We start from the raw sequence: 22,247 nt of genomic DNA, 5'->3' as shown, positions 1-22,247 counted from the left end.
CTAAACAGTATTTCAATTTTAAATAAAAAATAAGGAAAACTTCAGAGTATTTTAACAATCAAACAAGAAGTACACTGTTTTTGTCTGTAAATTTCATACATACAAATCTGCTTAAAATGTGATTGTTTGAAAGCATCGTCAAACTCTAGACAAGAAAAAGAGTTGACGCGTAAACTTTTATAACTTTAAAATGTATATAACGTTATAATTTATACATAAAAATATTTCACAAAGTCAAAAACAGGCTTCCAACATAGAGAGGAAATCCAGAGAAGTGACAACAGGATAATACTTGGTAAATGGTTACACGAATTACAAGTGAAACCTGGCCAACCGTCAATTTAGCTTAGTTAGGTTTTTTGTTCTAACTGTCCATGCATATGCCTAAAAAGCAACAACTCAAACATCTCTTGCACCGTGACTTAAACAGAATTAAGTAAAAAAAAAAAACAAAACAAAAAAAAAACAGAAACAACAACTATTCTTAGGCATCGCTCAATCTGTTGAAAACGATGCAAAAGGGATAACAATATTTGTTAAATTCTTGTTTTGTTTTTTTTTGCAAAAAGGTATGTCATGGTAGATGTCAGGGGGCGTCTATGTTTCTACTTTGTAAACATTTAGCCAGAATAAAACCATAACTGAGGTAATCTGAGGCCGTGTTTCACCGGTTACGTGGGAATATTTACCAACTAACACACTGCCGTCTCTGCCCTCGTTTTACACCCTGTGCTGTTGATGAATTTCATGGACAATTCAGGACAATTTTTCTTCATAAATTGTTATTTCCCCTTCTTGAGAAATCTTTAAAAATTTACTCCTTTATCATGCGGATTTTTATGGGCAGAAATTTATAAAATATAATAACATTACCTTCATAGTAGTTTCTCTACTGATTTTTTAATGCAAAAGACTGCAGTACACAGAAATAGAAAGGAGCAGCATCGGCAGTGTGAGGCAAATTGTCACACGTAATCGGTGAAATGCAGGTTCTTGTCAGTTTGTTTCTGCAGGTAGCAACTTACACATTCCAAACACCACGGCCTAAGCAAAATAAGACAAAAAGTAAAAAAGATAACAAAAAGAAGAAGAAAAAACAATGATGTTATTGGCTATTTGTGAGATGTTACGGGTCCACAATTGTTCAATATGCTGTATAGTCGTATATTTTCTAAACAAAGTGACATCAAAATGAAATGCAAAGGGACTAGGTCTTGTGGATACTTAATTCCATCTGGGCAGACTCGGTTTATGACGGCATATGAAACCTTTAAAAATACATTCTTTTTTCAATCTGCGGCTGTTTTGATCACTTTATTTTAAAAAAAAATACATCCCTCCACATAGCTCTCCAGTTATTGTTGTAACCATAAGCTTCGTAAAAAACTGGAATAAACGTCTACAGATCATCACATTTACTTTGAGTTAAAATGTGTTGTTGTTGTTTAGGAGTCGTTTTACTAAGTACGACTAGTCATATGCCGTCAATCATTCTCAACGAGGCAATCTCTTGTCTGTGTTAGCTTTTATATTTAGCACATTGATGTCTAACACTGCCTTTGTTACATCTACTTTTGAAAGATGTTAAGTAAAACACAGTTATTCGTAAATTTTGCGTATTTGACTCGAGTTTGAGATAGATGAGCTAAGCTTGCGTACGTAAAAAACGTTACGTATATGTGTACTTACGGCCCGCAATGAAATCTGACTGACCAGGGCAGTTTCCATGTCCTTTATTCAGTGGTGCGGACGTGGCTACCCTTTCTCTTCTATGTCTGCTATCAAAAAGGAAGAAACCGCAGATAACTGTCGACTTTCGTGGGGGTTTTTGGAAAATCCCAGAACCTCGCCATTGGCTGGTCTTTAAACGAGTCTAAATCGAGCACCAATGAAATTCGTGGTTGTAAAAAGTGTAGGAAGTATATGTACGACCTGATCAGATAACTGGAAAATCCAGATGGGAAGCACATGTTAATTAGCAAAGTCTTCCTTACCTTGTTAAGTTTATTCCCTGAATAATCCTACCAAGGGGGTGTTCGTTCGTCTCGTTTATGAAGACATATGGCCTACTACAACTGGGGAAATATAGGGCCTACTACAGCTGGGGAAATTCACAAGGCGCTCGTAAACATAGTTCATCGAACGTGCCACTCGCGTATGAATTTGTTCGTGTGTTCTTTTTTCCCTCCACTTAGATTATTTAACTATTTCGCTCTATACCTCAATATGGTTTTACCAGTGTGTGCCAAATGACTGTTTATAACTCATCAGAATTATTATATGTCAAATGAACTGAAAAGCATATTTAATGAATAATAAATCGTCTCTAAAGGCACATGTATTTATACACTGGTTTCCCCCAACAAATACTAAACGTGTCGTGTTAAATGTTAACGAGGCTTTAGGCTGAAACGCTCGTGAGCTGATAGGCTGGTGGATTGAGTCAGAAAACGTGTCAGTTCTTTGATCTTTTCTTCCACCTGCTACACGTATGTTGTTGTAGCAGCGATAGATTTGGCAGTTTATGAGGTTTTAGGTAAAGAAGTTTGTGAGCTGGTAAACTGGTAGACCGGTAGACTGGAGTCAGAAAACGGGAGTCAACTCTTTGATCCATACTTCTACCAGTTATGTCCCTGTTATAGAGATAAAAGTAGCAATTAATAGTAGAAGCAGTAGTGGTACAAGTAGTAACAACAGTAGCAGAAGAAGCAGTAATAGCTGTAGCAGCAGTAGCGGCAGTAGCAGCAGTAGTAGAAGCGGTAATACCACCAATAGTCGCAGTAGTAGTAGATCTAATAGTAGTAGAAAGAGAAGCAGTAGTAGCAGTAATAGCTGTAGCTGTAGGAGTAGTAGTAATAGCAGTAGGTGTAATAGTAGCAGTAATAGCAGTAGTAGCAGTAGATGCAACAGTAGCAATAGTGGTAAAAGAAGAATTCGAAGCAGTAATAGTAGTAGAAGTCGTAGTGGTAGTGGTAGCAGTCGTAATATGCGAAGTAATAATTGTAGCAGTAAAAGTAGTAGCTAAGTGTCCGATATACAGGTCAAGTCCCAAATGTCAGTTTAGTTAATAAATCAGCATCACAATGTCTTAAAAATATACATAATTCTGACGCAAGGTAGCTACCTGGAAGTAGAAGTAGCCAACAGTTTCCATAAAATGTCGAAAAGACACGTGTGTAATAACATTAATAGTGTAACAGTGATAACAGCTGTCGTTCTGGTGGTAGTACTACATAATGATGCTAGTTATTAAGCATTATTGACCTGGGGCGTTCTTACTTGTTTACGGCCGGTGTACGAATGTCTGTTTTGACACATAGATTACTACGAACTAGATGAGAACCCCGGGTTAACAGACTATAGGACCAGTTTAGATGAGAACCCGGGATTGACAGAATATAGGACCTGCTCAGATGAGAACCCCGAGGTCGACAGACTATAGGGCCAGCTGAGTTGAGAACCACGAGTTGACAGACTATAGGACCAGCTGGGATGAAAACCCGAGTTGACAAACTGCTGGACCAGCTGGGATGAGAACCCCGAGTTGACAGACTGCTGGACCAGCTGGGATGAGAACCCCGAGTTGACAGACTGCTGGACCAGCTGGAATGAGAACCCCGAGTTGACAGACTATAGGACCAGCTGAGTTGAGAACCACGAGTTGACAGACTGCTGGACCAGCTGGGATGATAACCCCGAGTTGACAGACTGCTGGACCAGCTGGGATGAGAACCTCTGGCAGTCAGACTTCTGGACCTGCTGAGATGAGAACCCCGAATTGACAGAAGGCTGGACCAGCTGGGATGAGAACCCCGAGTTGACAGACTGCTGGACCAGCTGGGATGAGAACCCCTGGCAGTTAGACTTCTGGACCTGCTGGGATGAGAACCCCGAGTTGACAGACTATAGGACCAGCTCAGATGATAACCCCGAGTTGACAAAAGGCGTGACCAGCTTGAATGTGAACCCCAGGCTGACAGACTGCTGGTCCAGCTGGGAGGAGAACCCCGGGCTAACAGACTGCAGGACGAGCTCAGATGATTACCCCCAGCTGAGAGATTGCTGGACCAGCTCAGATGAGAACCCAGGGCAGTCAGACCTGCCTTCTGATTTGACGGTAGGCAGGATCAGCTGAGATGCCACCTCCAGGTTGACACACTGCAGGATCATGCTGGGATAAGAACCCCGGGATCACAGATTATATGGCCAGGTGATATGAGAATCCTGGCTTCACAGACTACAGGACCAGCTGAGATGAGGACACCGGGCTGACAAAGTTCAGGACCAGCTGAGATGAGAACCCAGGGTTGACAGAATACAGGAGTTCTCATCTCATCTCCGGTTTACAGGCGACAGGACGGGCGGAGTTTAAACCCCGGTTCACAGACTACAGAACCAGCTGAGATGAAGACACTGGGTTGACAGGCTACTTGGCCTGCAGAGATGAGAAGCCCGGGTTGACGGGCTACAGAACCAGCTGAGATGAGAACCCCAGGTTGACTGACTACAGAACCAGCTGAGATGAGAGCGCCGGATCCATGGATTGCAAGAGGGCACGAAGTTAGAACATCGTGTTAAACAAAACCAGCCTCAAGGGTTAACAAACTTGCGTACACGGGTAAACCGAAGTGATACAGGGGTAAACAGAGGTAAACAGAAGTAATTCAAGGGTAAACAGACGCGATACAGGGGTAAACAGAAGCGGTACAGGGGTAAACAGACGCGATACAGGGGTAAACAGGCGAGAAACCGGGGTAAACAAAAGCGATAAAAACAGAAGTGATGCAGGGGTAAAGATTTTAGGATTCCCCCATCAAACTAAAGGATTGTTATACATTGTTTAATTATACGATGGTGATCAGTTTATGGGTAGAGGAAAATGGAGTTCCGGGGTAAAGCACTGACATATAGCAAGTTAGTGGCGAATTTTTTCACGTTTGACGTACAGATATGCTCACCATATTGGTCTAAGGCAAATAAAACCACCGACCTTTCTCAAAGTTACTGGCGAATTTTGACCCTGGACGCATATGCATATCGAGACAAATAAAACCACCGACCTAAGGCAAGTTATTGGCTAAGTTTTGCACGTTTGACATACAGATATGCACACCATATTGGTGGAAGACAAGCAAACTCCCCTCACGTCCACAAGTCGTCCGCTTTATTCTCAGCAACGTCCCGCGAACAGTGACAGGGGGAATGCATAAACTCCCCGCCAAGGACCCGGCTGAACCCGCACCAATGTGACCTAGCCTTAAAAGAAATTCGTCTTAACTACTCCGTCAAAACGGTCTCCAATGGCAGAGGTTTCCATCGTCCATCTGTTTAATCTCGATTTGTCTTTAAAGGTGGAGAAAATAGAAATTACATAATGTTCAGATGCAAGACTGCGAAAAGTAAGTTGTAAATGTGGTCTTCAATACTTTTTCAACTTTTATTTAAAGGTAAACGGACACTTGAATATAATGTTTGTATGGTGGGTATTTGGGACCTGCTTTTGGTATATATAGTCTTTGTGTAATAATGTTATAAATTAGGTTGTAGCACAGGTTTAATAAACATACTTGCACTAGAATTTGGTCTTTTCAGATAACAAATGTGTTCAACCTGGATTTTAATCACATTTATGTTTTCAATATTTTCATAAATATTAAATTCATCATAACTCATCATAACTCAGATTAAGTACATATGTTTGGATGTAAACAACAAATTCACATTCAAATAAATTTATTACACATGCATCACATCATTGTTTAGAGTGGTATTATGCGACGACGATCAAGACCAAAAGGTGGTTCCAAATACCCACCATACAAAAAAACTTTTAAATACACTTTTCTTCAAAAAAAAAAAAAAAAAAAAAATCGAAAAATATTAAAGGCCATATTTGCAGATAAGTTTTGATGCTCTTTCATCTGATTTTAACATCATTTTTATGTTTTTTCTTTTTAAATGTCAGTACGCTACTTGGCTGAGGGGGTTAGCATCCCAGCGAGGCGCGATGTCCGACAAGCCTTTCAACAATGCGGTCGCTGTGAGTTCAAGTCCAGCTCATGCTGGCTTCCTCTCCGGCCGTGCGTAGGAAGGTCTTCCAGCAGCTTGCGGATGGTCGTGAGTTTCCGCCCAGCTCCATAATGCCGTCCACCGTCGTATAAGTGAAACATTCTTGAGTAGGGCGTAAAACACCAATGAAATAAATAAACAAAGTTAAAGATCAGTAAAGGGCAGAAGGTCATATCCATAGACTAAACAAGTTGCTGATGTCAAAACTGAATAAAAAAGCTTAAATACAGATGCATAAATTTCCAAATGTCTTGCTCAAAGGTTTACCAGTAAACAAAAGTCATGTCCATGAAGTAATAACGTTAGGGATGTATGAATTTCTGAATGTCAGATTAACAGACTTAAGCAATGCCAAGGTCATGTGTGTCGGCTCGCAGGCGATGTGTGAAATAGTGAAGGTCAAGTTCAAAAGATTATCCATGCACTGGAATTAGAACTGTGAGTCAAATAGCTAGAGATTTTTTAGTCCAAAGGCTAATGTTCACAGGCTTAAGCAATGGTGGGGTCGGATGTACAGGCTGATAGGCGATGATAGGGCCCTCCCAAATGCGGTCGTTGTGAGTTCAAGTCCTGTTCAAATTGGCTCTCTCTTCAGTTGTACGTAGGAAGGCCTGTCAGCAATCTGGATGTTCGTGGGGTTCCCCCGGACACTGCCTGGTTTACTACCACCTCAATGCTAGCCGCCGTCGTATAAGTGAAATATTCTTGAGTTCGGTGTAAAACGCCAGTCAAAAATATAAATAAATAAATAAATAAATAAGCAATGCTGCGCTGAGAACAGTGGGTTAACATAGACGACTCTTATCGCGCCTATGTCGCCATGTAACAGGCCTACCCTAACGTCCACTTTCCAAAACCTTTGATGCTAACTCGCCAAAGTTAGGTGGTTTACCCTCATGATTCTGATTTTCAATAGCCCTAAGATTGATTACCATCACATAAGAAGCTAAGCATCAGTCGTTGTTCTTGTCTAATTAAAGGTTCAGTCTACGTGATGGCCTTATGAACGTTGCAGTCAAGAATTTCTTTTATTCGAAAGCGTCAGGTTTATAGCTGAACGAAACCAAACCACGAAACGACTGGCATCGGTGGAAAAGAGATAGATTTCATGATATACCTGACTTTAAGCCGAATTCGAACACTTGGCTTCAGCGGAGAAGGACAGAAAGATTGAAGCTAAATATATTCAATAGAAATCATATTGGAGCAAGGATAAATGATGTAAAAGTTGTTTGTTGCTGTCATTTCCACGCACTGGACAATCAACATGAAAGGACACTTAACTTTTGTAAAAATATTAAAAATTCTTCAACTCATTTTAATGTCTCAAACAAATATTCCCACAAAAGTTTATACTTAATGGGAGAATCGATCCAGACAGTGTTCCATTTGACTGTCAGTATGGCATTATCCGTGCGTCGAAACAACTGATGTGGCCGTTCCAAGTAATTCAAGTCAAGTATATATATAAGCGTCATGTCCAACATTCGCATACCATTCGTAGTCCGTAAGGGGCGCTCCAAGTCGATAATCGCAAGATCCATTTCCAAAACAACATTTAACACTAGCTCTCCAAAAAATTGTAATTAGGACGGGATAATTTAAAGACAAACACTCAACAGTTATCAATGGTGTTGGAGAGATGTTGGAATGTTCTAGATGAATGAGGGGGAAATCGGTATTCAAATGGTTGTACCAGGTTAGATAATGAAATATGTATATCAGTAGGGCTTTGATTTGAACTGTTCATGTACTTAACGTGGCGAAACAAATTAAACAGGATGAGTATACAGTCCCTAGCCCCGGGTTTAGCGGCGTGAGACGCAGTCATGAAACCAAGTGCCAGGGATTCTGGACGCTCTTTACATATTTACTTGAAAAACTTAAGAAACTAAGTGAAGGCGTTTGATGAAATAACCTTGACACGCAAAGTTTTGCAGTAGTAACGTGATTGAAATCGTCTAACAAATGTTACGAGGAGAGATACGTAATCTCCAAATGCAGAACCCTTAGGTATCTTGCTGCCAAAGTGAGGGTAATTTTCACGTCAAAAATTGAAAATACTGCGGGTAAAGTCAGCGGGAGAGGAAACAAGAAATATCCAGATTGAGTGTTTAGCCTCTGCCCATATTCGATAGTCTACAGTATCGTTGGCGATATTTTCATGAAACATTTAATATGGCCATTTGCCAATATCATAAGATGTAGTCGGTGTACAATACCCCCATAGCTTTAAAAATATTTGTCTCACCACTGCGGTCGTTGTGAGTTCAAATCCAGCTCATGCTGACCTCCTCTCCGGCCGTACGTGGGAAGGTCTGCAGCAACCTGCGGATGGTCGTGGGTTTCCCCCGGGCGTTGCCCGGTTTCCTCCCACTATAATGCTGGCCGCCGTCGTATAAGTAAAATATGCTTCAGTACGGCGTAAAACACCAATCAAATAAATAAATAAATTAAAAATATTTGATGTGGCTTTACAAATCTGACTTTATTTTCTTAATTCGATTTTAAATGCCTCCTTCCTTTTTTTGGACAGTTGTTTAAATATAGACAGACAAAAAGTCTACCTGATCCTTATATGTGCTCGCACCGACATAGCTGATATACTGCCAGTGTGGCGCTAAACTCCATTAATCCATTCAATCATTCATACATACATTTATTTAATATCACAGAAACACAGAACACATAACAACCATTGCTCTTAATGAAAGATGATGAAACAGTTTATTTACAAATCTGCAATGAGACACAATGTCCTGCATTTCACAGTACACATGCAATATTCCAAACATGTAAAGTGAATGTACGCACACACAAACATATCGCACAAATGTCCTCATGGGAACAATGTTCGTTGTACGCATAATAAAATACCGTTACATAAGCTTAACCGTCGTGCAAACAGACACGAATGTAAACATATTCACTTCTACAAACCCGTGCATATCACATCCAAACCTTTGTAAAGACTTATGTTCATTTATCGTACCGGCAGTTTAAGTAAACTATGCAAACCTTTATAGTTAATATACACCTGTAAAAACACAAAACACTATATATACTTAAATATGTACTTGATGTGTCCTTGAAATAAGCATAGAACCTAAAATTTGAGGTAAATTAATTAAAATTGGTCCAATATGTTACAGACAAGCACACCGGTTGATACCCTCGGTATACAAGAATAATTAAATGAAATTCGTAAAACAGTGAGAGGAGCTGTTAAATTCCGGGCTAGTTGTTCAGATATGCTGATTTCCAATCTTTACTTATAGGCCGTATTTTACTGATTGCTATTAACTTTTGTTTAGACGAAAATTCTTTTGCCAGAAAATGTTTGGCTACCGTACGTTAATTTTGCTAAAATAACATCTTATACACAGTTAAGGAATTCTCTTGGGTTGATAATTGCGAAGCACATGGAGAATAAGATCTCACCATATAAAAGACTACAAACATAAGAAACGTAAGTATGTGATCGTACATGGTTGGCTGTTTTGATGAAGGGCTGTTTGAAATTCACAAACCATAAACGTTACCAACAAAACATAGTTCTGCTTTATAGACTCTTTAATGGCATATAAAAAACACAATAAACCATGATACAAACATAACCAATTTAGCCGTAGGGTTGAAGACAAAAATGTACTGCTGAAACAAAAGAAAAAAAGACTACTGCTTTGATGCCTTCGAAGTATTAGTGAGCGTTGATCTGTTTGCATGGAGATTAAAGTCACTTTTATCTTCATATAGGTCAAGTAACGAAGGTGTAAGCTTGAACCAGGTTTGTCGAAATGCCTATATATTTGTAGTTCTGTATCACTTGGAACGCCATGTCAGACACCAGACATAACACCCTGTAACAAATTACATTGTACTGGCATTGAAGCGACCAGTACTGAATTTTCAGCTAAGCTGAAAAAGCATAAGAGAGGTGTACGGGCAGATTCAATCAGCCATTTCTTTCTTACCTGAAAATTTGACATGGGATTTAGAGCATACGTTGAGCATCAAAAATTAATATGTGACCATCCCATAAATGTTGTCTTTGGACAAGTATGCCAACATTTTAACTTCCAGTACCAAAAAATAGGCTCTGTAACAAGGTTTTAAATTTTGAGCTCAGTTAGGCATGGCATCGGACCGGGATACTTTAATCTGGATACTACTCGACTCGACGGGTTTCGGTTTTCCACGTGAGACGGGTTCCGGTCTTGCACGTAAGACGAGGCCGTTATAACGATATGAATAATCTATCTGTATCATATAGAATGATGGACAATGTATATTTATTATGCTTGGAGTTATGTGCGTAATAAGAAAGCAGTTAATCATACATTGGACACTAATTACACTACATATCCTGCTTCAATAATTATTCATGTACAAAACAATCCAGTTCCACAAATATTAAAAGTAAAACTATGTACAAATTATGTACAGTCATTCAAAATTGCGGACCATAAAGATGCATCTTCAGATGAATACATATAGGGTGCACAACAACAACACTGGTATAGGGTAAGTAATGCATTATATGAGTAAGCATGACATAATACATATAATATAAGGTTACAAAATATAGGAGAGAAAATCTAAAGTGACTAAACACAAACAATACAGGTTATATAATTCCAAGTCATGTTTTTGTAACAACACAAATGTCATACTCACAGCAATATGACAAAGCGTACATGGAACCTCATGTTTATGCTTTGCAGGGCAGTTGTGTAAACTGTACATTATTAAGGTGCGATATTTGCAGCAGAAGCACATCTAGCTTTACACAAAATAGCATATCCACAGAAAAAGCAAAGTGAATCGCACACAATGCTTTACAACAGCAACAACATAAATCGTACACAAAGCGGAAGATTCAACGACAATACCTTGGGATTCTGTCGTACATAAAACGTCGTGCTCGTAAGAACATCACTGCTCCACCATACACAAAACGACATTTAATAGGAACAGCACAACTGATCGTACACAAAATATACTCACATCAACAGAACAATAGATTGTAAGCAAAATCCCCTATTCCTAGCAGCATCTGTTATTACTAGGAAAGCCTGCAGCAGAGTAAAACTAGTTGTCAAAAGCCATTTACCCCCAGTTAAAGTTTTATTCCATTGCTAATAAAGAAACATATCTTTTCGATAAGCGATAAGTTTTAAAATTACTGGAGCCATTCTAGATAACATATGTAATTTTACGCAGCAACAATATCTTATGAAAGTTGAACCAATAGCGATCAATGAATATAAAGTTCAAACAAGTAGCAGTGAGAATTTCGATCAAAAAAAATGAACTAAGTAAGATGGTAATAAAGACTTGTCTGATCAACACGGCTCTACTAACACATATGTAAACACTTTCTTTTAATTTGTTCTGTCAGAAAATCAATTGCGCATGTAAAGTTTTTAAATGTCTCAGTGTGGACTAGTTTATTTATTTATTTGACTGAAGTCTTACGCCGCAGTCAAGAATATTACACAAATGTCTTCCACAACATATTGTTGTGATACAAATTCCACAACCATGCATAATTACACAAATCCTTTTCACAACCACGCCTTACAACACAACACCATACCACATACAGCCCTGTTTCTCATAAAAAAAAACACAATGGTACCAGTGGAGACACAAAGCCATTCCAATTCATTTTCAATTCTCAAAATAAGATTTTTCGAATACCTAATGCCTATTACCGTACGCAAATAGACAGATTAATCAGTTCAACAATATTGTAAGGGCGGAGCGGGGTGGGGGGTTGTGGGGTGGGGGGTATAAAATGGCCAACAACATCTGCAGATTAAAACGGTGAGACAATCCATTTACACCTGATTAATCTATAATACAAGCCTGGTTTATTTAATAATAAAACCATCAATGGTAGACCTCCGCATCATATTTCATTGTGAAATGACACATATTGACTAACATCGACAATGAGGCTTACATTATCTAATGGCGTACTCCCATTATACATCGGGGCCCATAATGGAGTGCTTCAATTATACATCTGGGCCCATAATGGAGTGCTCTCATTATACATCTGGGTCCATAATGGAGTGCTCTCATTATACATCTGGGACCATAATGGAGTGCTCCCATTATACATCTGGGACCATAATGGAATGCTCCCATTATACGTTTGGGACCATAATGGAATGCTCCCATTATACATCTGGGACCATAATGGAGTGCTCCTATTATACATCGGGGCCCATAATGGCGTGCTCCCATTATACATCTGGGCCCATATTTATCAAACATCTTAAGACAAAAGTTCAAATAAAGCTACAATGTACAATTAAAATGCTTCGCTCCAGAAGTTTAAAATTTATACGCTGACTATCTTCTGCAGAACAATGTACCAACCGCAAGTTGTGTTCTTTCCTGTTCTGAGTTGGTAATTTAAGTCTTAAGTCTTGAGTTGCTTGATAAAAACGGGCCCATCACGTATGTAAGCCAAAAACACTGATTTGTGCGCTCGTCTTCATTAAACCAGCGATCGTGGTGACAAGACCATGTGTCCGCTGTGAATGTGCAAAATACCCGGTATGAAATATGCTTGATGGATACAGTAACTGCCTTTAACATTGTTAATGCCCTCTTTGAAACAAACAGGGTGGTTTAATATTAAAGTCACTTAGAAATAAACTTAGAAAAAGACTGTGGCTTGACACACACGAAACGTTGCATTTCAAAGTAACAGCTGAACTGATATACACGAAATGATATACATTTATGTGTGAATATAAGTTTAAATTATTTAAGAATTAAGAGATAAATTAAAATTTACTCATTCATCCGAAGTCATTCTGTGGGACTGCAAATATAGCTATAATATATAATATAGCTAAAATATTCGATCACAATCCATAGGGTTGATTGTGATCGAATATTTTCTGAACTCTCTCTCAATACAAGTTACGAAGATATATTCCTTGAAACATCATTAAATCCATCTATGGCTGACATAGCCATTCCGATCAGGTGACCTCCTCAACAGAAAAAAAAAATGCCCGGTGTCGTTTTGAGCGATATTGGCGCAAAACGAAGCCTACCACAAAAACTGATTGCCTCAGGGCACAGGGAGTTCAAATCTTACGGTCACAAGAGGTTTCTGGGATAGTTCACTTCCGGAGAAAACCTATCAGGACTGGGCGAATTTGTTTGACGTACGTTTACACGTAATCGCCATGTGCCGAAGGCCCCACGATGAGCTTGGGAATGATGTTAAAGCTTCCCCTATCTGTTTCACGGGGAGAATTATTTGGACATGTAAATCAGGCCGAAGTAGGTGGCGTCCTGTTTAAGGTCTATCTGTGTGCCAGGGTAGGGGAACTTGACAGCGACTTTCTGATTGGCTGACAGGCTAAAGACACCACTGACGCCGCACGACTGATAACTGACGTCATACATCTGCTCGTTTGAACTCTCTGTGCATCTCATTACACTTTTGCCGTCAACAGTCACCTGGAGGCTAGTCCGATATGACGACTCCAAGAAGGTTCCCTACGAGAGAAGAAAATGACATTGTATTATGACATATTATAGGTGGGGTAAGATTTAATTATGAAAGTGCCTTATACAAATGAGCCAAACCAAACAGTAACAGATCATACAAAAACAGAAATACATCCTACAAAACAGTAACAGATAATTTATATATATATATATATATATATATATATATATATATATATATATATATATATATATATATATATTTATATATAAATTATATATATATATATATATATATATATATATATATATATATATATATATATATATATATATATATCAAACAGAAATGCATCAAACAAAACAGAAACATATCAAACAAAACAGTAACAGATCATACAAAACAGAAATATATTTAACAAAAACATTTTACATAAAAACAACAACATATACAAATCAGCAGCATTTTATACAAAACAACAACATTCTATACAAAACAGCAACATTTTATACAAAACAGAAACACTGCTGCTGATAGATATTTCTCTCTGTAAGAGTAACATTTCTGGGTTTGTGTTTGTACATGGGAAGACTCTAAGAAACTATTTATTAAGTAAGGTTTTTGTATAAATTTAAATTGTGTGCACAAACTTAAACCACAGGTTCACAGGTCTATCCGTGTTTTTTCAGCGCACTTTAATCTAGACTATACTGGGGCCGGGTGTTCCAACTCAATAATTACAAGATACACCAGAAGTAATTACAAGATACACCAGCAAGTTTATCTTATAACACTACAGGCAGTTACCAAAGAAATGTGTAAGAAATAATACATAAATAGTGAATAATTCTAGGTGTGTAAAACGGAAGTAGTTTTCGGTCATGTCAGAAAGACAGTCGATATTCCAGGCATGGCATCCAATTCAGATTTCAAACTCGTAGTCCATGGATAACTTCCAGGTCGAATGTTCATAACCTATGTCTGACGTACTTTGACAAAAGCTGTTTATAAAAATCAGTGTGCTCATGTAATAAACATGCATGCTTTTTGACCCGATTTAAACACGTACTGGGCTAAAAACATTTTTTGTAAGAAGGCACAATCGTCTTCATATTTATGAAACCAAGACTCTAAACATTTACCATGAGTTATATCTGTTTAGTTTGGCGCAAATCCCTGTCCGAATTTCACAACTCTGTCCAGTTTTAGGTTATGTCGTTTATTATTGTAAAGGAAGTGTCCAAATCACAATTTAGGTTCACAGATATTCGGTACCCTAAATTGTAATTGCTAATACGTACTGAAATAAATACATTTATAACTTAAATAACTAGCAGAAGACAGGACAATTGATTACATTGGTATCCTTTTATAAACTTTCATCGTGACTTAACAAATGATACCGTATGAATATTTTCAACCACACAATTAGTCCAACAGATATTGACGGTAACATTAGCTGAAACTAGTTCAGCAGAAACTTAAAGAGGTTACATCATTGGCTCAAGTTATATTGGAATTTGTAACCGGTTTTCCATCTCGAAATGAACGCACCTGTAGCAAACGTACCTGACTGTAAATCAGATATTGACCCGTCTTTTTTATGGTTACAAATTTCCCGTCCGTCAGTTCCATTGGTGGTTTCTTCTTTATCTTCGTGGACGACATAACCCAGAAATGTCGCATAATATCGGCATCTAAAAGTGGAAATGAAGAACCGCGGTAACTATCAGAAAAGTTTGTAAATACGTTTTCTTTTAACTTTTTTCGGTGGTGTCGTAAACGCTAGAACAATTGTCGAAAGCCTGCACTTGTTTTTTCAAAACAGAAAATGGACAAATAATATTAACAACCATGAACTATAACAGTTTTACTTAATCTTTTCAGCACAATTTCATTTTCGTTTATGTATATTTGTCTTCAAACACAGCAATTTCAACATCTTGGTTTTGAATTATATGACAGGAGAGCAAATCTCTGACACCAGCCCCGCTTTGTGACTTACGCGATATTGAACAAACAAAAAAAACTAACTTTGTTCACGTTGGATAGCTGTTTGGTTTCTACAAATCAGGGTTTTCCTTTCATACTCAACACATGGCATACCTGAAAAAAAATGGAAATATGATTCATTTTGCATGCAGTATACACAGTTTTCATAAGCTTGATAAGCTACCCAAAAGCTAAAACTCAACAGGTCTTATCTTGGTAGCGTATAAAATATTAAGAAATTTTTCAACATTAACATTCCAACAGGAACTCACCTACATTAAGTAATCATGTATTTGTTTAATTGGTGTTTTACGCCGTACTCAAGAATATTTCACTTATGCGACCCTATATTAAGTGGGGAGTGTGTTTTACGATTATATAGTATGGCTTACAAGATGCTATTGGCGGTACAACTCAATGAAGAATTAGTTTTGCTACCAAGTAAATGTATGGCGCAGCCTCAGTTGTACACCTTACTAAAGGCTCTAGACGTAACGCCTTACCCATTTACAGAAAGCTCGGCGTAGGCACATGTCCCTTCCTCTTGCTGTCTTCCTCTGTGATCGTACCGTACGCGGGGAGGTGTGTCAGCAACGTGCAGATGATTGTGGGTTGACCCAAGCTCTTCCCAGTTTCCACCCATCATCATGCTGGCCGTCGTTGTATAAGTGAAATATCGTTGAGTACCGCGTAAAACACCAATCAAATAATCAGATAATTAAATGCATACCTAAAGAAATATCATTTTATCCTGAGGCCAAATTAGGAAATTATGTACCAAGAATGTGAGTATTTATATGTTATGTAAGACAGGTTTTAGTATGAGCCCGCGTTACACCCTTCAGCAAGACATCGTGTGTTTTGGCATTTTAAATGAAGTGAACAACTGATAATGGATTACCTGGTGCAAAGGGCAGGTCTCCGGTGCCTTTTGGAACAAAGTGTGAGGCCAGTACACGGTGCTGTATGTACAAGACAAAACAACATCATTAGATATATCTCTTGCTAAATTTGTTGTGTGCATATAGGGTGCTTCAGCGCGCATGAACTGGATGGCTTCGCTGCGAGACAAACAAAACACGTGGCCAGGTTAAGAGATTGTAACTGTCGGCAACCACGCACTATTCAGCAAATATCTTGCATCTTATAAGAGTTTTTTTTTCATACGTGAGTCTTTACTCAAGCATAGCTGCTCTCAGAATGATTTTGGGTTGAAAACATAAATAAACTACACATAAAAGACCAAAACTGAGCTCAGTCTTAAATTGTAGCCAAAATCTGTTGCACCATGGCCATGTGAAGATGAGCCACTACTATGAGTACTCAGGACATTTACATCATATACACCAGTAGGTTACTATGACAACATATGAAGTATGCTCTCAACATAGAACAAACAAGTTCTTACGTGCAAATGAGGAAGAACTAAAAGCCGTGAATAAACACTGGCGATGGACCTTGTTGAATGAACTTTGTAACTACATATGGTCGAAGATAAACTATGCGATATGGTGAAGAGACATGATGAATATACACTATGAGATATGGTGAAGAGACATGATGAATATACACTATGAGGTATGGTGAAGAGACACAATGAAGATACACTATGAACTATAGTGAAGCAATATAATGAATTCACTCTATGAGGTATTGGGAAGAGACATGATGAAGATACACTATGAGATATTGGGAAGAGACATGATGAAGATACACTATGAGATATGGTGAAGAGACATGATGGATATACACTATGAGCCATGGTCAAGAGACATGATGAATATATACTGTGAGTCATAGTGAAGAGACATGATGAAGATACACTATGAGCCATGGTCAAGAGACATGATGAATATATACTGTGAGCCATGGTCAAGAGACATGATGAATATACACTGTGAGCTATGGCGAAGTGACATGAATATATACTGTGAGCCATGGTGAAGAGACATGATGAATATACGTTGTGATATATGGTGAAGAGACATGATGAATATACACTGTTATATATGGTGAAGAGACATGATGAATATATACTGTGAGCCATGGCGAAGTGACATGATGAATATATACTGTGAGCCATGGTCAAGAGACATGATGAATATACACTATGAGATATGGTGAAGAGTCATTATGAATTTGCCCTATGAGATATGAAGGATACGCATGGAGAACAGACATGAGGGAAGGCATGGAGAACGGACATGAGGGAAAGGCATGGAGAACAGACATGAGGGAAGGCATGGAGAACAGACATGTAAACAGTCATTCCTTTATGGACAAAGTCATGTTGTGCGATTAATGGCCGATTAGCTGCTGCGAATAGACGAGATTGAATATACATGGTATACATTATAAATTTGTACGCCTATACGGACATGCCAGACTGGGTATAATGCAAAGACTTGAAGAACAGAAAGTAACTTACACTTTTGGTCTTGCACCGTCGTCGGCATGGATCACTGCCTGTAAGGAGAACCCCTTTTGACATGAGTTCGGAAATACTTCGCCTAATATACTAAGTGTAAAATGTAATAAGTTTTATGAAAAAAGGAATGGCAAAATCTTACACAACACTGGCAACGTCATGTAGCGTACCTGTTTTGTATCAACGTGAATAAATGATCCGGACTTCGCACTGCCTAAGGAAAAGGGAGATAACTTTATTGTAAGAAGGGAAAATTTCCAGAATTTCTAAATGAAGGATCTATCCGATAGACCCAGCGCCTGACTGATTAATTGTAGGTTAATGGAATCACCAAGACAATCCACCGAGATCTGGCAACTTTGCCACGTGTGAAACACCTTGTGAGACCATAAGGACGACGTTATCCAAAACGCAGTTTGAATTTCAAGGGAGATAATTTGGATGAATTTATCCCCGAACTGTAGGGAGAAGAAAGTGTTCAGCAGATCTCAAATCTTCTGTGTACACAGACAATGACTTCCATTAAGAAGTAGCAAGATAGCAAAGTACAACCAGTAGTACTTTCTGCCTGAATAGTTTTTATTCGGCTACACAGTTTAGAATTCACAAACGGCGAATTGCTTCTGGACAGCTGGATGTGTGGGTTAATACTATGCAGTGGATTTTGGCAGATGGACTTGGGAGTTAAAAATATGCAGTGGATTTTAGCAGCTGAACTTTGGAGTTAAAATACGCAAATGAACTTGGGAGTTAAAAATACGCAGTGGATTTTGGCAGTAACTAATTTACCTAAACGTTTTTTTCAACTGAAAGTCCAGATAACAAATGCTTGGCGTTTGATGAACTTAATCCAAAAGATACACACTGGATTACAGCAACGGACACTGGAACATAGTTTTTGAATCACAGTGTAATCAGTACTTATTTGTGTAGGTCTACTGTTTCATAAATTGTGATTTTATTTACTTATTTATGTATTATATATCAAATTTGATTGGTTTTAAACGCCGTACTAAGATGACGGCTTTCAGGTTAATAGGTGGAGGAGTGAATCACCGACCTTCACCTTGACAAGCCTCCAGACTCAAAGAGATGGATTCGAACTCGTGATGGTCACAGCGAAACATCCATCTCAGCAACCCAGACTCTCCAGCAACGTGTAACAATTGTTAGCTAAAATGCTATTGAAATGCATGGAAAAGTGTGTAGAATATTGGGGTAAGCTTGCCAGGGAGAGAGAGTTATAATGAATTTTCATATTAAACTTAGCATGCTTGCCTCTGTTTTTCCCAGATTTTCCGTTGTTCTTGTTAGCAGCCCTCTTCAGTATTTCGTGGAAAAATTGCGGATTATTGCGTCCATCCTGCAGGTCACGAAGAAAAACAAAAACCCAATGTCACAAAATGTTTAGCAAGGAATAAACATTAATAGACAAGAATATTTAATAACAGGAAGTATTCTTTATCGACATTTTCCGGTACGTACATTTCCATTTAACTCCAATCGTTGATTTGTTAAGTACGGATGTATTTTAATGATTTACAGCGTAGGCAGGGATTGATGGCTCTGTCACTTTATATTCCTCTACAAGGCATTACATTGGAAAACGATGGAGGACACCTCGCTACCTCGCCACCTTGGCCTTTCTAATACATGGTAAGGCAGCGAGGTAACGAGGTAACGAAGCGAGGTAACGAGGTAAAGAAGCGAGGTAACAAGGTAAGGAAGTAGCGAGGAGGCGATGCGAGGCTGCGAGGTAGCAATGCGAGACACCGACGTAGCGACATAATCTCGCTACCTCGCCGCCTCGCATCGCTACCTCCCTGCTTTAGACCTTTGCAAAGGACGAGGCAGCGAGGCAGCGAGATAGCGATGCGAGGCAGCGAGGTAATGTTACACCAAACGGCTTACCTATACCCAATACTTTCAATTGCAACTTTCGTATAATCCACTGGATATAGATATCGATGGATATCGATTAAATGTTCATAGAAAAAGTTAATCTAATTATTCCTCAAGTTATACATTCGAACCTGCACGGACACGAAGTGCTCATCCAATGTACAGAATAAGGAACTTATCGAAGTTTTATAAGAAAGTAATAATGCTGTATTGATGAAAACGATGCATATTTACCCTGCGCAACTTAAAACAACCCAAGATATCGTGGTGTGCTGTAGAATTCTTATCCCTTACATTTGACCACCTATTACACATTTGGAAGTTTTGAGTGTGTCCTTTATTTGACTTTTTAGACTAATTAATATAATGGTGTGTATAAAAAGGTATTAGGCCTGTTTATAGCAAATATGCCAGTTGGAAACATAGTACATCTCAGTTGATAAGACTGAAGTCCAAAACCAAGACCAAAAGCAGAACTTAATTGTAATTTTTTTTTTTTAAATAAATTTTTGGTCACTTGATTTTTGATGGTGAAGATCCTATACACAACCCTCCTATAAAAATAAGGACGATAGCAAAGATCGTCTGTAACATCTCAAAGGGCGATGGTTTACTATGGGCACCCCGTTTGCTTTTAAAAACTTCAATAATAAAACTTCCCCAATAATAAACTTGTATCAATTAAATGAATGATTAAATGCACATAAATCATTCAGCCGTTTTCTTGCTGAAATAAGAAAATTCTGGTACCCCATTTTGTACGTCTGTATTACCGTTCTAATTAAATATATAAACAGAAATATTGTATTTGAAGAAGTGCTTCAGTTAAGAGTCTAAACTCTATACAGAACCGAGGCCTCCATGGGTCAGTTGGTTAGCGCGACAGCGCAGCGTAATAGCCCAGGGGTCTCTCACCAATGCGATCGCTGTGTGTTCAAATCCAGCTCATGATGGTTATCTCTCCGTAGTGGCGGTTCGCGGGACGGTCTGACAGCAACCTGCGGATGTTCGTGGGTATCCCCCGGGGCTTTGCCCTGTTTCCACCCACCATAATGTTGGTCGCCATCGTATAAGTTAACTATTCTTGAGTACGGCGTAAAACACCAATCTAATAAATATCTACACAAAACTCTCCTATAAAATACAAATAAGGTTTTTACTTATTTTATGTAATCTTACTCCGATAGTTTTTCTCAAAATCAGGCCGACTATTAGGTATACAGTTAAAGTTACATATGTTTCATTACGTTTACCAACCCCAGAAACTGTTATAAACTGAACCCAATTAACGAACCTACACCGAGAGGGTATATTTGTTTATCGAACCAAAAATGAATGAAAAACCTGAATATACCTGTCGGGTAGGCGCTCCGTTCTCTTGGCTGACGTCTGCAGATGGTGAAACTGGGAGACTTGTTGACAGCCTGCCTGGGCGCGATATGGTGCAAGGCGTGCAGCCTGTATTCAGCGCCACGTAGACAGACGTGATTGTCGACAAGACGAGCGCCAGAGTGGACAACACAACAGGCAGGGGTAGACTGACGGCTGATCGACAAGACCTCGATAACATGCACGGTAGTTCAGATTGACTTGCTACACAAAGGCAGTTACCTTCGGTTTTATGTTCGGATTTTACGCCGCTGTCTTCTGCCAGCATCGTGCCACTGGACCTGTTCCTTGGAGTAGGTAGCTACAGCCTACTAATGGCGTACTGTTTTCATAGAAGATTTGATGTATCTGGGACACACAGGCCCCAGAAAACTGATTTCTTCAAAACGAAAATGAAAGGTGCATCGACATCAACTCTTTGTGAAGTGAGCGGTAGCCGTCATTATGTCGGGGATGCATATATCGTCTTCTCGATTTAAAGATCGTAGGAGCATCCTATGGCACCCGGGCATGTGGATTTTGTAGAAAGCTTCTCCCAAGGGTTGAAGTCCGAATTCGAACCTACCCGTGACTACAAGTACACGGATCAGTGCAGCCGCGATATTGTGCACACTTCTGCGGTCCCCGTTTGCACATCGTAGTGTAAATAAATTGTGTCACTAGGGAAATGTAGGCCGGCCTTGGCACGATCTAGAGCCCCCAGCCTGGCCTATCAGTAAACTTGGACTGTGTTTATCCTGCGTATTTTTGTCCCACCCCAGCTCGCTCTAAATACTAACATATCTTATGCTAGTATTTAGAGCGAGGTATGCAGTGATTTCGTCGGGACAAATAAACTTTTGTTGGCACAAATAAATAGAGTGTTGATGGGAGACTAGATAGATAAATTATGAATGCTCGAAAAGCGATCCGAACAAGTACACGAAACGCATATCTAGACGTGTTTATGCATGGGGCAAACAGCTAGGAAGACTTTATATACAT

General features: G+C 38.9%; 2 protein-coding genes across 3 annotated transcripts; one reads left to right on the top strand and one right to left on the bottom strand.

Annotated features, from left to right (window-relative positions):
• The first annotated feature begins 2,986 nt into the window (after positions 1 to 2,986).
• LOC135479419 (variant surface antigen E-like) lies at positions 2,987 to 4,135 on the top strand. The gene is made up of 2 exons (XM_064759246.1): positions 2,987 to 2,993; positions 3,765 to 4,135. The coding sequence occupies exons 1-2, from the start codon at positions 2,987 to 2,989 to the stop codon at positions 4,133 to 4,135; spliced, it is 378 nt and encodes a 125-aa protein (XP_064615316.1).
• Positions 4,136 to 13,099: 8,964 nt separating this feature from the next.
• On the bottom strand, positions 13,100 to 21,848 carry LOC135479585 (uncharacterized). 2 transcript variants are annotated; one of them, XM_064759474.1, is made up of 7 exons: positions 21,229 to 21,848; positions 19,251 to 19,335; positions 17,973 to 18,010; positions 16,446 to 16,506; positions 15,587 to 15,658; positions 15,107 to 15,249; positions 13,100 to 13,599 (listed from the first exon to the last, which is right to left on the bottom strand). In XM_064759474.1, the coding sequence occupies exons 1-7, from the start codon at positions 21,529 to 21,531 to the stop codon at positions 13,354 to 13,356; spliced, it is 948 nt and encodes a 315-aa protein (XP_064615544.1). In that variant the 5' UTR covers positions 21,532 to 21,848; the 3' UTR covers positions 13,100 to 13,353. The 2 variants fall into 2 exon arrangements, with proteins under 2 accessions (XP_064615544.1, XP_064615545.1); XM_064759475.1 differs by having other exon boundaries at positions 15,122 to 15,249.
• Positions 21,849 to 22,247: the final 399 nt, after the last annotated feature.

This window comes from Liolophura sinensis, chromosome 12 (assembly GCF_032854445.1).
Source record: "Liolophura sinensis isolate JHLJ2023 chromosome 12, CUHK_Ljap_v2, whole genome shotgun sequence".
Taxonomy (NCBI): Eukaryota; Metazoa; Mollusca; class Polyplacophora; order Chitonida; family Chitonidae; genus Liolophura; species Liolophura sinensis.
The sequence above is the reverse complement of the archived record's forward strand: the minus strand, read 5'-3'. Positions and strand labels throughout refer to the sequence as shown.

Excerpts from the sequence above, each read along its gene's own strand:
- LOC135479585 (XM_064759474.1), bottom strand. The coding sequence starts at position 21,531 with ATGCTGGCAGAAGACAGCGGCGTAAAATCCGAACATAAAACCGAAGGT. Across the intron at positions 19,336-21,228 it reads ACGGAGCGCCTACCCGACAG|GATGGACGCAATAATCCGCA; the intron begins GTATATTCAGGT and ends CGTGACCTGCAG. Across the intron at positions 15,250-15,586 it reads AGCTATCCAACGTGAACAAA|ATGCCGATATTATGCGACAT; the intron begins GTTAGTTTTTTT and ends TTCCACTTTTAG.